This window comes from Oncorhynchus nerka, linkage group LG11 (assembly GCF_034236695.1).
Source record: "Oncorhynchus nerka isolate Pitt River linkage group LG11, Oner_Uvic_2.0, whole genome shotgun sequence".
Taxonomy (NCBI): Eukaryota; Metazoa; Chordata; class Actinopteri; order Salmoniformes; family Salmonidae; genus Oncorhynchus; species Oncorhynchus nerka.
In genome coordinates, this window is record NC_088406.1 from 16,506,789 (window position 1) to 16,527,985 (window position 21,197).

Sequence of the window (21,197 nt, forward strand, 5' to 3'; positions counted from 1 at the left end):
TAATATACACATGATCTCATCACTACATGACTAATAATATATACACATTATTTCATCAATACATGACTAATAATATACACATTATCTCATCAATACATGACTAATAATATACACATTATCTCATCAATACATGACTAATAATATATACATTATCTCATCAATACATGACTAATAATATATACATGATCTCATCAATAGATGACCAATAATATATACACATTATCTCATCAATACACGACTAATAATATATACATTATATCATCAATACATGCCTAATAATATATACACATTATCTCATCAATACATGACTAATAATATATACACATTATCTCAGCATTACATGACTAATAATATATACATTATCTCATCAATACATGGCTAATAATATATACACATTATCTCATCAATACATGACTAATAATATATACACATTATCTCATCAATACATGACTAATAATCGACACATTATCTCATCAATACATGACTAATAATATATACATTATCTCATCAATACATGACTAATAATATATACATGATCTCATCAATAGATGACCAATAATATATACACATGATCTCAATCAATACATGACTAATAATATACACATTATCTCATAAATACATGACTAATAATATACACATGATCTCATCACTACATGACTAATGATATATACATTATCTCATCAATACATGGCTAATAATATATACACATTATCTCAGCATTACATGACTAATAATATATACACATTATCTCATCAATACACGACTAATAATATATACATTATCTCATCAATACATGCCTAATAATATATACACATTATCTCATCAATACATGACTAATAATATATACACATTATCTCAGCATTACATGACTAATAATATATACATTATCTCATCAATACATGACTAATAATATATACATTATCTCATCAATACATGACTAATAACATATACACATAGTGTCATCAATACATGACTAATAACATATACACAGTATCTCATCAATACATGACTAATAATATATACACATTATCTCATCAATACATGACTAATAATATATACACATTATCTCAGCAATACATGACTAATAATATACACACATTATCTCATCAATACATTACTAATAATACATACATTATCTCATCAATAGATGACTAATAATATATACACATGATCTCATCAATACATGACTAATAATATATACACATTATCTCATCAATTCATGACTAATAATATATACACATTATCTCATCAATACATGACTAATACTATATATACATTATCTCATCAATACATGACTAATAATATATACATTATCTCATCAATACATGACTAATAATATATACACATGATCTCTTCAATACACCAATATTTCATTATATCAGTCTGTCCATCAAAGCAGAGTCTCTTAATCAGAAATCCATCCGTGCCTGTCTTGGACCACCCAGTTTTAAATAACTGTGGATGTTTGTCCACATCTCTCTAACTCTGCTGATCACATCTCTAACTCTACTGTCCACATCCCTCTAACCCGGCTGTCCACATCTCTCTAACTCTGCTGTCCACATCTCCCTAACTCTGCTGATCACATCTCTAACTCTGCTGTCCACATCCCTCTAACCCGGCTGTCCACATCTCTCTAACTCTGCTGATCACATCTCTAACCTTGCTGTCCACATCTCTCTAACTCGGCTGATCACATCTCTAACTCTGTTGTCCACATCTCTCTAACTCTGCTGATCACATCTCTAACTCCGCTGTCCACATCTCTCTAACTCTGCTGTCCACATCTCTCTAACTCTGCTGATCACATCTCTAACTCTGCTGTCCACATCTCTCTAACTCTGCTGTCCACATCTCTCTAACTCTGCTGATCACATCTCTAACCCTGCTGTCCACATCTCTCTAACTCGGCTGATCACATCTCTAACTCTGTTGTCCACATCTCTCTAACTCTGCTGATCACATCTCTAACTCTGCTGTCCACATCTCTCTAACCCGGCTGTCCACATCTCTCTAACTCTGCTGTCCACATCTCTCGAACCCTGCTGTCCACATCCCTATAACTATGCTGTCCACATCTCTCTAACTCTGCTGATCACACCTCTAACTCTGCTGTCCACATCTCTCTAACTCTGCTGTCCACATCTCTCTAACTCTGCTGATCACATCTCTAACTCTGCTGTCCACATCTCTCTAACTCTGCTGATCACATCTCTAACCCTGCTGATCACATCCCTCTAACTCTGCTGTCCACATCTCTAACCCTGCTGTCCACATCTCTAACTCTAACACAGTCATATAGCATACACAGCAAACTGTGTGTGTGTGTCAGTGTGTGTGTGTGTGTGTGTGTGTGTGTCAGTGTGTGTGTGGGTGTGTGTGTCAGTGTGTGTGTGTGTGTGTCAGTGTGTGTGTGTGTGTGTGTGTGTGTGTGTCAGTGTGTGTGTGTGTGTCAGTGTGTGTGTGTGTGTGTGTGTGTGTGTGTGTGTGAATTTGTATTTATTATTTATTTATTATTTATTATTTATTAACACCTGGTGTTTGTGGGTAGTTATTTTCTGTTTCTGTGTCTACACCAGACAGAACTGTTTTGTGTGTCTACACCAGACAGAACTGTTTTGTGTGTCTACACCAGACAGAACTGTTTTGTGTGTCTACACCAGACAGAACTGTTTTGTGTGTCTACACCAGACAGAACTGTTTTGTGTGTCTACACCAGACAGAACTGTTTTGTGTGTCTACACCAGACAGAACTGTTTTGTGTGTCTACACCAGACAGAACTGTTTTGTGTGTCTACACCAGACAGAACTGTTTTGTGTGTCTACACCAGACAGAACTGTTTTGTGTGTCTACACCAGACAGAACTGTTTTGTGTGTCTACACCAGACAGAACGGTTTCGTTTGTTCCGCGTTGTTGTTTTTTGTTCTAGTGTTCTGTTCTATTAAAGAATCATGAACACGTACCACGCTGCACCTTGGTCCTCTTCTTTAACCAGCCTTTACACCATGTCTGAAATCTAGCCTACTACTTATTTCAACTGCATTCCCTGTTATAATAGTACGACATACTATTTAGAGTGTACTGCACTAAGCAATTAATAACAGCATACTAGTCTCAGCCTACTGATAATGACTCATCTAATGTGTAACTGTGATTGTTTTTGCGTGCTTGTGTTGTGTGCTTGTGTTGTATGTACACGCTGACTATTTCCTGCTGACCTCTTGCCAGGCCCCCCTCCAAAAATTGGTTTCTAACCTCAAGGGTCTTTTCCTGGTTAAATAAAAGTTCAATATTTGCGTTGATTCCCGGCATTTGTTAATTTTGGTACAGCGTGTTTCCCCTCAGCTGATTAACAGCTGTTGTCAGACAAACGTGTGTCTGGAAATACACTTCTCTTCCTCAATAGTGGGCAACTCATTCCATTGTGTTGCCCACTACTCATTCAAAATGAGTATGACATCCTGGCATTTATTATAGCATACTCAATTTTTGAAAATTCACCTAAAATTTTATTCTTTCACATACTCAAATGTCTACAATTTAGAACGCAACAACGGGTATTCGGACATCGGCAATTTCTCTAAATATCTGAGTATGTTCAAAAGCACAGGCCAAAACAATTACTTTATTTAATTTGAGTTGAATGGTTATTTGTAAAAACCAAATAGTCGACAAAATTGTATATGTTTGGAATAGAGTGGAAGACGAAAGGATAGTGTGTGTGACTTCATGTGTACAGGGATAGGTATGACATCTACAGTACTTACATAATTGATTACTTTGAGCTGAAGAGTAGTTGCATCAAGGTCATACAGCTCACCTGAGAGAGAGAGAGAGAGAGAGAGAGAGAGAGAGAGAGAGAGAGAGAGAGAGACAGACAGAGACAGAGAGAGTCAGAGAGAGAGAGAGAGAGAGAGAGAGAGAGAGAGAGACAGAGACAGAGACAGAGAGAGTCAGAGAGAGAGAGACAGAAGGCGAGAGAGAGTAAGAGAGAGACAGAGAGAGAGTCAGAGAGACAGAAGGCGAGAGAAAGAGACAGAGAGAGAGACAGAAGGCGAGAGAGAGTCAGAGAGAGAGACAGAAGGAAAGAGTCAGAGAGAGACAGAAGGCGAGAGAGAGTCAGAGAGAGACAGAAGGTGAGAGAGAGTCAGAGAGAGAGACAGAAGGCGAGAGAGAGTAAGAGAGAGACAGAGAGAGAGAGTAAGAGAGAGACAGAGAGAGAGAGTAAGAGAGAGACAGAAGGTGAGAGAGAGTCAGAGAGAGACAGAGAGAGAGAGACAGAGAGAGAGAGAGTCGGAGAGAGACAGAGAGAGACAGAGAGAGGGAGACAGAGATAGAGAGACAGAAGGCGAGAGAGAGTAAGAGAGAGACAGAGAGAGAGAGTCAGAGAGATAGACAGAAGGCGAGAGAGTCAGAGAGAGACAGAGAGAGAGAGACAGAGAGATAGAGTCAGAGAGAGACAGAAAGAGAGACAGAAGGCGAGAGAGAGTAAGAGAGAGAGACAGAGGGAGAGACAGAGAGAGTCAGAGAAAGACAGAGAGAGAGACAGAAGGCGAGACAGAGTCAGAGAGAGAGACAGAGAGAGAGACAGAGAGAGAGACAGAAGGCGAGAGTGAGTCAGAGAGAGACAGAAGGCGAGAGAGAGTCAGAGAGAGAGAGAGATAGAGAGACAGAAGGTGAGAGAGAGTCAGAGAGAGAGAGACAGAAGGTGAGAGAGAGTCAGAGAGAGAGAGAGAGACAGAAGGCGAGAGAGAGTCAGAGAGACAGAGAGAGACAGAGGGGGGTTACTGATTTTTTTTAAATGAAGAATGATGAGATGAAATGTGTAATAAAGCAAGGAAGAAAGGAAAGAATGAATGAAGTGGGACAGAGAAGAAACCAGGGAGGGTTAGGGTTGGACAGAAGAGACAGAGGGTTAGAATCCTGAGACTAAAAATGATGCTGTGTGGTCCTGACCACTGATGGAGAGACATAATTATACAGAGGAGAAGTGGAATGAGGGAAGAAGGAAAAGAGAGCAATAGAGGGTGTGTGTGTGTGTGTCTGTGTGTATATATACAGTATATACAGTTGAAGTCGGAAGTTTACAAACACCTTAGCCAAATACATTTAAACTAAGTTTTCACAATGAATGACATTTAATCCTTGTAAATTCCACTGTGCGCTACACCGCAAATTCCATGTGTTAGGTCAGTTAGGATCACCACTTTGTTTTAAGAATGTGACATGTCAGAATAATAGCAGAGAGAATGATTTATTTCAGCTTTTATTTCTTTCATCACATTCCCAGTGGGTCAGAAGTTTACATATACACAATTAGTATTTGGTAGCATTGCCTTTAAATTGTTTAACCTGGGTCAAACATTTCGGGTAGCCTTCCACAAGCTTCCCACAACAAGTTGGGTGAATTTTGGCCCATTCTTCCTGACAGAGCTGGTGTAACTGAGTCAGGTTTGTAAGCCTCCTTTCTCGCACATGCTTCTTCAGTTCTGCCCACACATTTTCTATGGGATTGAGGTCAGCGCTTTGTGATAGCCACTCCAATACCTTGACTTTGTTGTCCTTAAGCCATTTTGTCACAACTTTGGAATTATTCTTGGGGTCATTGTCCATTTGGAAGACCCATTTGCGACAAAGCTTTAACTTCCTGACTGATGTCTTGAGATGTTGCTTCAATATATCCACATCATTTTCCATCCTCATGACGCCATCTATTTTGTGAAGTGCACCAGTCCCTCCTGCAGCAAAGCACCCCCACAACATGATGCTGCCACCCCCGTGCTTCACGGTTGGGATGGTGTTTTTCGGCTTGCAAGCCTCCCCCTTTTTCCTCCAAACATAACGATGGTCATTATGGCCAAATGTCCTCTGGTCCTCATCAGACCAGAGGACATTTCTCCAAAAAGTACGATCTTTGTCCCCATGTGCAGTTGAAAACCGTAGTCTGGCTTTTTTATGGCAATTTTGGGAGAGTGGCTTCTTCCTTGCTGAGCGGCCTTTCAGGATGTCGATACAGGACTCGTTTTTACTGTGGATGTAGATACTTTTGTACCTGTTTCTCCCAGCATCTTCACAAGGTCCTTTGCTGTTGTTCTGGGATTGATTTGCACTTTTCAAACCAAAGTACGTTCATCTCTAGGAGACAGAACGTGTCTCCTTCCTGAGCGGTGTGACGGCTGCGTGGTCCCATGGTTTTTATACTTGCGTACTATTGTTTGTACAGATGAACGTGGTACCTTCAGGCATTTGGAAATTGCTCCCAAAGATGAACCAGATTTATGGAGGTCTACACATTTTTTGGCTGATTTCTTTTGATTTTCCTATGATGTCAAGCAAAGAGGCACTGAGTTTGAAGGTAGGCCTTGAAATACATCCACAGGTATACCTCCAATTGATTCACATTATGTAAACTAGCCTATCAGAAGCTTCTAAAGCCATGACATCATTTTCTGCAATTTTCCAAGCTGTTTAAAGGCACAGTCAAGTCAGTGTATGTTAACGTCTGACCCACTGGAATTGGGATGAAGTGAATTATAAGTGAAATAATCTGTCTGTAAACAATTGTTGGAAAAATTACTTGTGTCATGCACGAAGTAGATTTCCTAACCGACTTACCAAAACTATAGTTCGTTAACAAGAAATTTGTAGAGTGGTTGAAAAACAAGTTTTAATGACTCCAACCTAAGTGTATGTAAACTTCCGACTTTAACTGTATGTATATACAGTGGGGAGAACAAGTATTTGATACACTGCCGATTTTGCAGGTTTTCCTACTTACAAAGCATGTAGAGGTCTGTAACTTTTATCATAGGTACACTTCAACTGTGAGAAAATCACATTGTATGATTTTTAAGTAATTAATTTGCATTTTATTGCATGACATAAGTATTTGATACATCAGAACAGCAGAACTTAATATTTGGTACAGAAACCTTTGTTTGCAATTACAGAGATCATACGTTTCCTGTAGTTTTTGACCAGGTTTGCACCACACTGCAGCAGGGATTTTGGCCCACTCCTCCATACAGACCTTCTCCAGATCCTTCAGGTTTCGGGGCTGTCGCTGGGCAATATGGACTTTCAGCTCCCTCCGAAGATTTTCTATTGGGTTCAGGTCTGGAGACTGGCTAGGCCACTCCAGGACCTTGAGATGCTTCTTACGGAGCCACTCCTTAGTTGCCCTGGCTGTGTGTTTCGGGTCGTTGTAATGCTGGAAGACCCACCCATGACCCATCTTCAATGCTCTTACTGAGGGAAGGAGGTTGTTGGCCAAGATCTTGCGATACATGGCCCCATCCATCCTCCCCTCAATACGGTGCAGTCATCCTGTCCCCTTTGCAGAAAAGCATCCCCAAAGAATGATGTTTCTACCTCCATGATTCACGATTGGGATGGTGTTCTTGGGGTTGTACTCATCCTTCTTCCTCCAAACACGGCGAGTGGAGTTTAGACCAAAAAGCACTATTTTTTATCTCATCAGACCACATGACCTTTTCCCATTCCTCCTCTGGATCATCCAGATGGTCATTGGCAAACTTCAGACAGGCCTGGACATGCGCTGGCTTGAGTAGGGGGAACTTGCGTGTGCTGCAGGATTTTAATCTTTGAGACTGTGGTCCCAGCTCTCTTCAGGTCATTGACCAGGTCCTGCCGTGTAGTTCTGGGCTGATCCCTCACCTTCCTCATGATCATTGATGCCCCACGAGGTGAGATCTTGCATGGAGCCCCAGACTGAGGGTGATTGACCGTCATCTTGAACTTCTTCCATTTTCTAATAATTACGCCAACAGTTGTTGCCTTCTCACCAAGCTGCTCGCCTATTGTCCTGTAGCCCATCCCAGCCTTGTGCTCTCTGGTCTTGGCCATTGTGGAGAGGTTGGAGTCTTTTTGATTGAGTGTGTGACAGGTGTCTTTTAAACAGGTAACGAGTTCAAACAGGTGCAGTTAATACAGGTAATGAGTGGAGAACAGGAGGGCTTCTTAAAGAAAAACTAACAGGTTTGTGAGAGCCGGAATTCTTACTGGTTGGTAGGTGATCAAATACTTATGTCATGCAATAAAATGCAAATTAATTACTTAAAAATCATATCATGTGATTTTCTGGATTTTGGTTTTAGAAGTGTACCTATGATAAAAATTACAGACCTCTACATGCAAAATAGGCAGTGTATCAAATACTTGTTCTCCCCACTGTATATATATATATATATATATATATATATATATATATGGAAACATCAATGTGATTTTCTGGATTTCTTTCCCTAATTTTGTCTGTCAGAGTTGAAGTGTACCTATGATGAAAATTACAGGCCTCTCTCATCTTTTTAAGTGGGAGAACTTGCACAATTGGTGGCTGACTAAATACTTTTTTGCCCCACTGTGTATATATATATATATATATACACAGTATATACAGCAGTAATCTTTGGCAACAGCTAGTCAGTTTTATTATGCATGAGTTTCTAGGCAGCGTTTTATCAAAGCTGGAAAAGACAGTATTTACCCTGTTTTCACACTCCTGTTGTGATTCACAGATTCATCCCTCTTTTGACAGATGCATCCATTCTAAATTCATAGACTTTTATTCATACCGTTCTTCTGCATTACTGTTATATGACCCAAGAGAGAAGCGTGTGTGTGTGTGTGTGTGTGTGTGTGTGTGTGTGTGTGTACCACACAGCTGTAGAATCTTGCGGTCCAGGTCACAGTAGTCTGTGGGGTCGGGCCGGAGCAGTGCATTGTGGGGCTGGATCGGTGACAGGCTGACGAGAGACTTCTGATTGGCCGACTGCAGGGTTCGTACCCTCCTACACGCTACAGCTGCCTACACACGCACACGAGCACACACACACACGCACGTACACACGCACGTACACACACACACACACACACACACACACACACACACACACACACACAGACAGACAGACAGACAGACAGACAGACAGACAGACAGACAGACAGACAGACAGACAGACAGACAGACAGACAGACAGACAGACAGATGCGCGTCAGGGGACTGGAGCCCTAAAATCCATCCTATTACTACACAGTTATAAAACAGACCAATAAAACAAACCAATAAAACAGACCAATAAAACAGACCAATAAAACAAACCAATAAAACAGACCAATAAAACAAACCAATAAAACAGACCAATAAAACAGACCAATAAAACAAACCAATAAAACAGACCAATAAAACAAACCAATAAAACAAACCAATAAAACAGACCAATAAAACAAACCAATAAAACAGACCAATAAAACAGGCCAATAAAACAGACCAATAAAACAGGCCAATAAAACAGACCAATAAAACAGACCAATAAAACAGACCAAGTCAATGGGAAACTCTGTCAGTGGCTTTACAGTACACCAATAGACTTACTGTCTCTGAACTAACCACACTGCTTCATAGACCGTGTGTGTATGTCTCTGTGGGTGTGTCTCTGTGGGTGTGTCTCTGTGGGTGTGTCTCTTTGGGTGTGTCTCTGTGTGGATATCTCTGTGGGTGTGTCTCTGTGGGTGTGTCTCTGTGGGTGTGTCTCTGTGTGGATGTCTCTGTGGGTGTGTCTCTGTGGGTGTGTCTCTGTGTGGATATCTCTGTGGGTGTGTCTCTGTGGGTGTGTCTCTGTGGGTGTGTCTCTGTGAGTGTGTCTCTGTGTGTATGTCTCTGTGGGTGTGTCTCTGTGGGTGTGTCTCTGTGGGTGTGTCTCTGTGTGGATGTCTCTGTGGGTGTGTCTCTGTGTGGATGTCTCTGTGGGTGTGTCTCTGTGGGTGTGTCTCTGTGTGGATGTCTCTGTGTGGATGTCTCTGTGGGTGTGTCTCTGTGGGTGTGTCTCTGTGTGGATGTCTCTATGGGTGTGTCTCTGTGGGTGTGTCTCTGTGTGGATGTCTCTATGGGTGTGTCTCTGTGGGTGTGTCTCTGTGTGGATGTCTCTATGGGTGTGTCTCTGTGGGTGTGTCTCTGTGTGGATGTCTCTATGGGTGTGTCTCTGGGTGGATGTCTCTGTGGGTGTGTCTCTGTGGGTATGTCTCTGTGGGTATGTCTCTGTGTGGATGTCTCTGTGGGTGTGTCTCTATGGGTGTGTCTCTGTGGGTATGTCTCTGTGGGTATGTCTCTGTGTGGATGTCTCTGTGGGTGTGTCTCTGTGGTTATGTCTCTGTGGGTGTGTCTTTGTGTGGATGTCTCTGTGGGTGTGTCTCTGTGGGTGTGTCTCTGTGGGTGTGTCTCTGTGTGGATGTCTCTGTGGGTATTATTCAGTGGGTGTCTCTGTGGGTATTATTCAGTGGGTGTCTCTGTGGGTATTATTCAGTGGGTGTCTCTGTGGGTATTATTCTGTGGGTGTCTCTGTGGGTATTATTCTGTGGGAGTCTCTGTGGGTATTATTATGTGGGTGTCTCTTTGGGTGTCTCTGTGGGTGTGTCTCTGTGTGGATGTCTCTGTGTGGATGTCTCTGTGTGGATGTCTCTGTGGGTGTGTCTCTGCGGTTGTCTCTGTGGGTGTGTCTCTGTGTGGATGTCTCTGTGGGTGTGTCTCTGTGTGGATGTCTCTGTGGGTGTCTCTGTGGGTATTATTCTGTGGGTGTATGTGTGGGTATTATTCTGTGGGTGTCTCTTTGGGTGTCTCTGTGGGTATTATTCTGTGGGTGTCTCTGTGGGTATTATTCTGTGGGTGTCTCTGTGGGTATTATTCTGTGGGTGTCTCTGTGGGTATTATTCTGTGGGTGTCTCTGTGGGTATTATTCTGTGGGTGTCTCTGTGGGTATTATTCTGTGGGTGTCTCTGTGGGTATTATTCTGTGGGTGTGTTTCTTACATGTTTCTCCAGAGTGTTGAGGTGTTGTTCGTCTTGATCACTCAGCGGTTTACAGCCCACCTTTGACAGAGCAGAGCATTTGCCTGTTAGAGACACGTGACACAACTGTGTGTATCCACCAGACTTTTAGCTGTTTAAAGATGAACTACCACTTAAAAGTGAGCTCCTCGGCCACACACACACACACACACACACACACACACACACACACACACACACACACACACACACACACACAATGGTGTATTGGAGGCGAAGTCAGGTGCAGGACAGCAGATTATTTTTATTATAGTTCCAAAAACGAGAGCACTACAGGAACCAAACGCGCTCCAAAAAGGGAACATAAAAGTAGAGCGTGTAAACTAACACCACCTAACATGAAAACAACTACACACAACACATGATGGGAAACAGAGGGTTAAATACAAGTAGCTTCATTGGGGAAATGAAAAGCAGGTGTGTATGGAAACAAGACCAGATAAATGGATACATGAAAAGCAGGTGTGTATGGAAACAAGACCAGACAAATGGATATATGAAAAGCAGGTGTGTGTGGAAACAAGACCAGACAAATGGATACATGAAAAGCAGGTGTGTATGGAAACAAGACCAGACAAATGGATACATGAAAAGCAGGTGTGTGTGGAAACAAGACCAGACAAATGGATACATGAAAAGCAGGTGTGTGTGGAAACAAGACCAGACAAATGGATACATGAAAAGCAGGTGTGTATGGAAACAAGACAAGACAAATGGATACATGAAAAGCAGGTGTGTGTGGAAACAAGACAAGACAAATGGATACATGAAAAGCAGGTGTGTATGGAAACAAGACCAGACAAATGGACACATGAAAAGCAGGTGTGTGTGGAAACAAGACCAGACAAATGGATACATGAAAAGCAGGTGTGTATGGAAACAAGACCAGACAAATGGATACATGAAAAGCAGGTGTGTATGGAAACAAGACAAGACAAATGGATGTACGAAAAATGGAGCGGCGATGGCTAGAGAGCCGGTGACGTCGATCCAAACACACACAGTGGTATAGAGTGTATAATGTGTGACGTAGGTAGATATAGTGTATATAGAAGTGAATAGTGTTTCAGGTCCATAATTTGTTTGTCTGTCACATAGTCCTCATGTCAGCCACTGACCCACATCCCAATGACAAACACACACAGACCTGGGACTCTGGCGCTGTGTGTGTGTGTGTGTGTGTGTGTGTGTGTGTGTGTGTGTGTGTGTGTGTGTGTGTGTGTGTGTGTGTGCGTACATTTGTGTGTGACCTGGGACCGCTGGGAATGCAGCCTGCTGAACCCTAACCTCTGACCCCTAGGGGGATTTGTGACAGTGGAGTAGAGCAGAGACCCCTAGAGGCCAACACAATGACTAATGAAGCCCTCAGAGAGAAAGAGATGGGGGGAAAGAGAAAACGATATATTGATAGTGAGAGGAGGAATGAGTAGAAATTGGCCGATGATTGTGATGCTTTAGATCTTCAGACCAGCTCCGCCACAATATATCGGTCTGGGTTTGTGTGTGGCACTCACCAGTAAGACTGAGATGACAACTCCTTGTTCCTGGTCCAGGAGAGGAATTACCACAGCTGAGAGAGAGAGCGAGAGAGAGCGAGAGAGCGCGAGAGAAGAGAGAGAGAGAGAGAGTGAAAGAGCGAGAGAGAGCGAGAGAGAGAGAGAGAGAGACAGAGAGAGAGAGAGAGAGAGAGAGAGAGAGAGAGAGAGAGAGCGAGAGAGCGCGCGAGAGAGAGAGAGAGCGCGAGAGAGAGAGAGAGAGTGAGAGAGAGAGCGCGAGAGAGAGAGAGAGAGAGAGAGAGAGAGCGAGAGAGCGAGAGAGTGAGAGAGATAGACAGAGAGAGAGAGAGCGAGCGAGAGAGAGAGAGCGCAAGAGAGAGAGAGTGAGAGAGAGAGAGCGAGAGAGAGCGAGAGAGAGAGCGAGAGAGAGAGAGAGAGAGAGAGAGAGAGAGAGAGAGAGAAAGAGAAAGAGAGAGAGAGTGAGATCTAATGTAACATTAGATTCTGTTGTTTCATTTGAGCCTCCCTCTCTCTGCTGGTCCATTTTCATCTCCCTCTCCTTATCCCCCTCTCTCTCGAACATTCCCTCTCTCTCTCTCTCTCGCTCTCTCTCTCGAACATTCCCTCTCTCTCTCTCTCTCTCTCGCTCTCTCTCTCTAACATTCCCTCTCTCTCTCTCTCTCTCTCTCTCGCTCTCTCTCTCGAACATTCCCTCTCTCTCTCGAACATTCCCTCTCTCTCTCTCTCTCGCTCTCTCTCTCGAACATTCCCTCTCTCTCTCTCTCTCTCTCTCTCTCTCTCGAACATTCCCTCTCTCTCTCTCTCTCTCTCTCTCGCTCTCTCTCTCGAACATTCCCTCTCTCTCTCTCGAACATTCCCTCTCTCTCTCTCTCTCTCTCTCTCTCTCTCTCGAACATTCCCTCTCTCTCTCTCTCTCTCTCTCTCTCTCTCTCTCGAACATTCCCTCTCTCTCTCTCGAACATTCCCTCTCTCTCTCTCTCTCTCTCGCTCTCTCTCTCGAACATTCCCTCTCTCTCTCTCTCTCTCTCGAACATTCCCTCTCTCTCTCTCTCTCTCGAACATTCCCTCTCTCTCTCTCTCTCTCTCTCTCTCTCGAACATTCCCTCTCTCTCTCTCTCTCTCTCTCTCTCTCTCTCTCTCTCTCTCTCGAACATTCCCTCTCTCTCTCTCTCTCTCTCTCTCGAACATTCCCTCTCTCTCTCTCTCTCTCTCTCTCGAACATTCCCTCTCTCTCTCTCTCTCTCTCTCTCTCTCTCTCTCTCTCTCTCTCTCTCTCTCGAACATTCCCTCTCTCTCTCTCTCTCTCGAACATTCCCTCTCTCTCTCTCTCTCTCTCTCGAACATTCCCTCTCTCTTGCTCCCATGTTGTTCCACAGCTCCATCCGTAATAATCTCTTGTTCCCTATTTTCTCTTCATCCTTTCTTCCTCTGACACCTCCACACCCTCCTCCTCCTCTGACACCTCCACACCCTCCTCTTCCTCTGACACCTCCACACCCTCCTCCTCCTCTGATACCTCCACACCCTCCTCTTCCTCTTCCTCTGACACCTCCACACCCTCCTCCTCCTCTGACACCTCCACACCCTCCTCCTCCTCTGACACCTCCACACCCTCCTCTTCCTCTGACACCTCCACACCCTCCTCCTCCTCTGATACCTCCACACCCTCCTCTTCCTCTTCCTCTGACACCTCCACACCCTCCTCCTCTGACACCTCCACACCCTCCTCTTCCTCTGACACCTCCACACCCTCCTCCTCTGACACCTCCACACCCTCCTCCTCTGACACCTCCACACCCTCCTCTTCCTCTGACAACTCCACACCCTCCTCCTCCTCTGACACCTCCACACCCTCCTCTGACACCTCTCTGACACCTCCACACCCTCCTCTGACACCTCCACACCCTCCTCTGACACCTCCACACCCTCCTCTGACACCTCCACACCCTCCTCTGACACCTCCACACCCTCCTTCTCTGCTCATCCCCAACCAGCCTCACTGCTTGACAGTGTGAAAGCTTACACGCACAAACGTAAGCACACAGACACACAGACACACCGACACACAGAAAGAGAGACAGACCTCGTCTGTGGGGTGGGAGGGGTGCTGCAAGGCTGCTCCTGTGTTTCTCATGCATCTCTGAGGGAGGTAGACCGGCACACACACACCTCTTCAACTGACCCACCATATCCCTGAGAAACACAGAGGGGTGACATTAGAACACCCATACACAGAGGGGGGACATTAGAACACCCATACACAGAGGGGGGACATTAGAACACCCATACACAGAGGGGGGACATTAGAACACCCATACACAGAGGGGGGACATTAGAACAGCACCCATACACAGAGGGGGGACATTAGAACACCCATACACAGAGGGGGGATATTAGAACACCCATACACAGAGGGGGGACATTAGAACACCCATACACAGAGGGGGGACGTTAGAACACCCATACACAGAGGGGGGATGTTAGAACACCCATACACAGAGGGGGGACATTAGAACACCCATACACAAAGGGGGGACATTAGAACACCCATACACAGAGGGGGGACATTAGAACACCCATACACAGAGGGGGGACATTAGAACACCCATACACAGAGGGGGGACATTAGAACACCCATACACAGAGGGGGGACATTAAAACACCCATACACAGAGGGGGACATTAGAACACCCATACACAGAGGGGGGATGTTAGAACACCCATACACAGAGGGGGGACATTAGAACACCCATACACAGAGGGGGACATTAGAACAGCACCCATACACAGAGGGGGGACATTAGAACACCCATACACAGAGGGGGACATTAGAACAGCACCCATACACAGAGGGGGGACATTAGAACACCCATACACAGAGGGGGGACATTAGAACACCCATACACAGAGGGGGGACATTAGAACACCCATACACAGAGGGGGACATTAGAACAGCACCCATACACAGAGGGGGGATGTTAGAACACCCATACACAGAGGGGGGACATTAGAACACCCATACACAGAGGGGGGACATTAGAACAGCGCCCATACACAGAGGGGGGACATTAGAACACCCATACACAGAGGGGGGATGTTAGAACACCCATACACAGAGGGGGGACATTAGAACAGCACCCATACACAGATGGGGGACATTAGAACAGCACCCATACACAGAGGGGGACATTATAACAGCACCCATACACAGAGGGGACATTAGAACAGCACCCATACACAGAGGGGGAACATTAGAACAGCACATATACACAGATGGGGGACATTATAACAGCACCCATACACAGAGGGGACATTAGAACAGCACCCATACACAGAGGGGGAACATTAGAACACCCATACACAGAGGGGGACAATAGAACACCCATACACAGAGGGGGACATTAGAACAGCACCCATACACAGAGGGGGACATTAGAACACCCATACACAGAGGGGGACATTAGAACACCCATACACAGAGGGGGACATTAGAACAGCGCCCATACACAGAGGGGGACATTAGAACACCCATACACAGAGGGGGATGTTAGAACACCCATACACAGAGGGGGACATTAGAACAGCACCCATACACAGATGGGGACATTAGAACAGCACCCATACACAGAGGGGGGGACATTATAACAGCACCCATACACAGAGGGGACATTAGAACAGCACCCATACACAGAGGGGGAACATTAGAACAGCACATATACACAGATGGGGGACATTATAACAGCACCCATACACAGAGGGGACATTAGAACAGCACCCATACACAGAGGGGGAACATTAGAACAGCACATATACACAGATGGGGACATTAGAACAGCACCCATACACAGAGGGGGACATTGGAACAGCACCCATACACAGAGGGGGACATTAGAACAGCACCCATACACAGAGGGGGACATTAGAACAGCACCCATACACAGAGGGGGACATTAGAACAGCACCCATACACAGAGGGGGACATTAGAACACCCATACACAGAGGGGGGACAATAGAACACCCATACACAGAGGGGGACGTTAGAACACCCATACACAGAGGGGGGACATTAGAACACCCATACACAGAGGGGGGACAATAGAACACCCATACACAGAGGGGGGACGTTAGAACACCCATACACAGAGGGGGGATGTTAGAACACCCATACACAGAGGGGGGACATTAGAACAGCGCCCATACACAGAGGGGGGACATTAGAACACCCATACACAGAGGGGGGATGTTAGAACACCCATACACAGAGGGGGGACATTAGAACAGCACCCATACACAGATGGGGGACATTAGAACAGCACCCATACACAGAGGGGGGGACATTATAACAGCACCCATACACCGAGGGGACATTAGAACAGCACCCATACATAGAGGGGGAACATTAGAACAGCACATATACACAGATGGGGGACATTATAACAGCACCCATACACAGAGGGGACATTAGAACAGCACCCATACACAGAGGGGGAACATTAGAACAGCACATATACACAGATGGGTGACATTAGAACAGCACCCATACACAGAGGGGGGACATTGGAACAGCACCCATACACAGAGGGGGACATTAGAACAGCACCCATACACAGAGGGGGGACATTAGAACAGCACCCATACACAGAGGGGGGACATTAGAACAGCACCCATACACAGAGGGGTGACATTAGAACACCCATACACAGAGGGGGGACAATAGAACACCCATACACAGGGGGGGACGTTAGAACACCCATACACAGAGGGGGGATGTTAGAACACCCATACACAGAGGGGGACATTAGAACAGCACCCATACACAGAGGGGGGACATTAGAACACCCATACACAGAGGGGGGACATTAGAATACCCATACACAGAGGGGTGACATTAGAACACCCATACACAGAGGGGGGACATTAGAACACCCATACACAGAGGGGGACAATAGAACACCCATACACAGGGGGACGTTAGAACACCCATACACAGAGGGGATGTTAGAACACCCATACACAGAGGGGGACATTAGAACAGCACCCATACACAGAGGGGGGACATTAGAACACCCATACACAGAGGGGGGACATTAGAACACCCATACACAGAGGGGGGATGTTAGAACACCCATACACAGAGGGGGACATTAGAACAGCACCCATACACAGAGGGGGACATTAGAACAGCACCCATACACAGTGGAGGGACATTAGAACAGCACCCATACACAGAGGGGGGGCATTAGAACAGCACCCATACACAGAGGGGGGACATTAGAACAGCACCCATACACAGAGGGGGGATATTGGAACAGCACCCATACACAGAGGGGGGACATTAGAACACCCATACACAGAGGGGACATTAAAACACCCATACACAGATGGGGGACATTAGAACAGCACCCATACACAGATGGGGGACATTAGAACAGCACCCATACACAGAGGGGGGGACATTAGAACAGCACCCATACACAGAGGGGACATTAGAACAGCACCCATACACAGAGGGGGAACATTAGAACAACACATATACACAGATGGGGGACATTAGAACAGCACCCATACACAGAGGGGGGACATTGGAACAGCACCCATACACGGAGGGGGGACATTAGCACAGCACCCATACACAGAGGGGGGACATTAGAACACCACCCATACACAGAGGGGGGACATTAGAACAGCACCCATACACAGAGGGGGGACATTAGAACACCCATACACAGAGGGGGGACATTAGAACACCCATACACAGAGGGGGGACATTAGAACACCCATATACAGAGGGGGGATGTTAGAACACCCATACACAGAGGGGGGACATTAGAACAGCACCCATACACAGAGGGGGGACATTAGAACACCCATATACAGAGGGGGGACATTAGAACACCCATACACAGAGGGGGGATGTTAGAACACCCATACACAGAGGGGGGACATTAGAACAGCACCCATACACAGAGGGGGGACATTAGAACACCCATATACAGAGGGGGGACGTTAGAACACCCATACACAGAGGGGGGATATTAGAACACCCATACACAGAGGGGGGATGTTAGAACACCCATACACAGAGGGGGGACGTTAGAACACCCATACACAGAGGGGGGACATTAGAACAGTACCCATACACAGAGGGGGGACATTAGAACACCCATATACAGAGGGGGGACATTAGAACACCCATACACAGAGGGGGGATGTTAGAACACCCATACACAGAGGGGGGATGTTAGAACACCCATACACAGAGGGGGACATTAGAACACCCATATACAGAGGGGGGACATTAGAACACCCATACACAGAGGGGGATGTTAGAACACCCATACACAGAGGGGGACATTAGAACACCCATACACAGAGGGGGGATGTTAGAACACCCATACACAGAGGGGGACATTAGAACACCCATACACAGAGGGGGACATTAGAACACCCATACACAGAGGGGGACATTAGAACACCCATACACAGAGGGGGGACATTAGAACACCCATACACAGAGGGGGGATGTTAGAACACCCATACACAGAGGGGGACATTAGAACACCCATATACAGAGGGGGGACATTAGAACACCCATACACAGAGGGGGGATGTTAGAACACCCATACACAGAGGGGGGACATTAGAACAGCACCCATACACAGATGGGGGACATTAGAACAGCACCCATACACAGAGGGGGGGACATTATAACAGCACCCATACACAGAGGGGACATTAGAACAGCACCCATACACAGAGGGGGAACATTAGAACAGCACATATACACAGATGGGGGACATTATAACAGCACCCATACACAGAGGGGACATTAGAACAGCACCCATACACAGAGGGGGAACATTAGAACACCCATACACAGAGGGGGGACAATAGAACACCCATACACAGAGGGGGACATTAGAACAGCACCCATACACAGAGGGGGGACATTAGAACACCCATACACAGAGGGGGGACATTAGAACACCCATACACAGAGGGGGGACATTAGAACAGCGCCCATACACAGAGGGGGGACATTAGAACACCCATACACAGAGGGGGGATGTTAGAACACCCATACACAGAGGGGGGACATTAGAACAGCACCCATACACAGATGGGGGACATTAGAACAGCACCCATACACAGAGGGGGACATTATAACAGCACCCATACACAGAGGGGACATTAGAACAGCACCCATACACAGAGGGGGAACATTAGAACAGCACATATACACAGATGGGGGACATTATAACAGCACCCATACACAGAGGGGACATTAGAACAGCACCCATACACAGAGGGGGAACATTAGAACAGCACATATACACAGATGGGGGACATTAGAACAGCACCCATACACAGAGGGGGGACATTGGAACAGCACCCATACACAGAGGGGGGACATTAGAACAGCACCCATACACAGAGGGGGGACATTAGAACAGCACCCATACACAGAGGGGGGACATTAGAACAGCACCCATACACAGAGGGGGGACATTAGAACACCCATACACAGAGGGGGGACAATAGAACACCCATACACAGAGGGGGACGTTAGAACACCCATACACAGAGGGGGGACATTAGAACACCCATACACAGAGGGGGGACAATAGAACACCCATACACAGAGGGGGACGTTAGAACACCCATACACAGAGGGGGGATGTTAGAACACCCATACACAGAGGGGGGACATTAGAACAGCGCCCATACACAGAGGGGGGACATTAGAACACCCATACACAGAGGGGGGATGTTAGAACACCCATACACAGAGGGGGGACATTAGAACAGCACCCATACACAGATGGGGGACATTAGAACAGCACCCATACACAGAGGGGGGACATTATAACAGCACCCATACACCGAGGGGACATTAGAACAGCACCCATACATAGAGGGGGAACATTAGAACAGCACATATACACAGATGGGGGACATTATAACAGCACCCATACACAGAGGGGGACATTAGAACAGCACCCATACACAGAGGGGAACATTAGAACAGCACATATACACAGATGGGTGACATTAGAACAGCACCCATACACAGAGGGGGACATTGGAACAGCACCCATACACAGAGGGGGACATTAGAACAGCACCCATACACAGAGGGGGGACATTAGAACAGCACCCATACACAGAGGGGGGACATTAGAACAGCACCCATACACAGAGGGGTGACATTAGAACACCCATACACAGAGGGGGGACAATAGAACACCCATACACAGGGGGGACGTTAGAACACCCATACACAGAGGGGGATGTTAGAACACCCATACACAGAGGGGACATTAGAACAGCACCCATACACAGAGGGGGACATTAGAACACCCATACACAGAGGGGGGACATTAGAATACCCATACACAGAGGGGTGACATTAGAACACCCATACACAGAGGGGGGACATTAGAACACCCATACACAGAGGGGGGACAATAGAACACCCATACACAGGGGGGGGACGTTAGAACACCCATACACAGAGGGGGATGTTAGAACACCCATACACAGAGGGGGACATTAGAACAGCACCCATACACAGAGGGGGACATTAGAACACCCATACACAGAGGGGGGACATTAGAACACCCATACACAGAGGGGGGATGTTAGAACACCCATACACAGAGGGGGACATTAGAACAGCACCCATACACAGAGGGGGACATTAGAACAGCACCCATACACAGTGGAGGGACATTAGAACAGCACCCATACACAGAGGGGGCATTAGAACAGCACCCATACACAGAGGGGGACATTAGAACAGCACCCATACAC

The 21,197-nt window shown here is 46.0% G+C and overlaps 1 protein-coding gene across 1 annotated transcript in view; it reads right to left on the reverse strand.

Annotated features, from left to right (window-relative positions):
* LOC115115346 (cGMP-dependent 3',5'-cyclic phosphodiesterase-like) overlaps positions 1–21,197 on the reverse strand; it is an 88,594-nt gene that overhangs the window by 39,805 nt on the left and 27,592 nt on the right. Inside the window, exons 4-8 of the mRNA XM_065024043.1 lie at positions 14,466–14,575; positions 12,380–12,435; positions 10,827–10,886; positions 8,679–8,829; positions 3,770–3,822 (exon numbers count right to left, since the gene is read on the reverse strand). Coding sequence (XP_064880115.1) covers positions 3,770–3,822; positions 8,679–8,829; positions 10,827–10,886; positions 12,380–12,435; positions 14,466–14,575 — 430 coding nt within the window. The remainder of the gene's footprint in view (positions 1–3,769; positions 3,823–8,678; positions 8,830–10,826; positions 10,887–12,379; positions 12,436–14,465; positions 14,576–21,197) is intronic.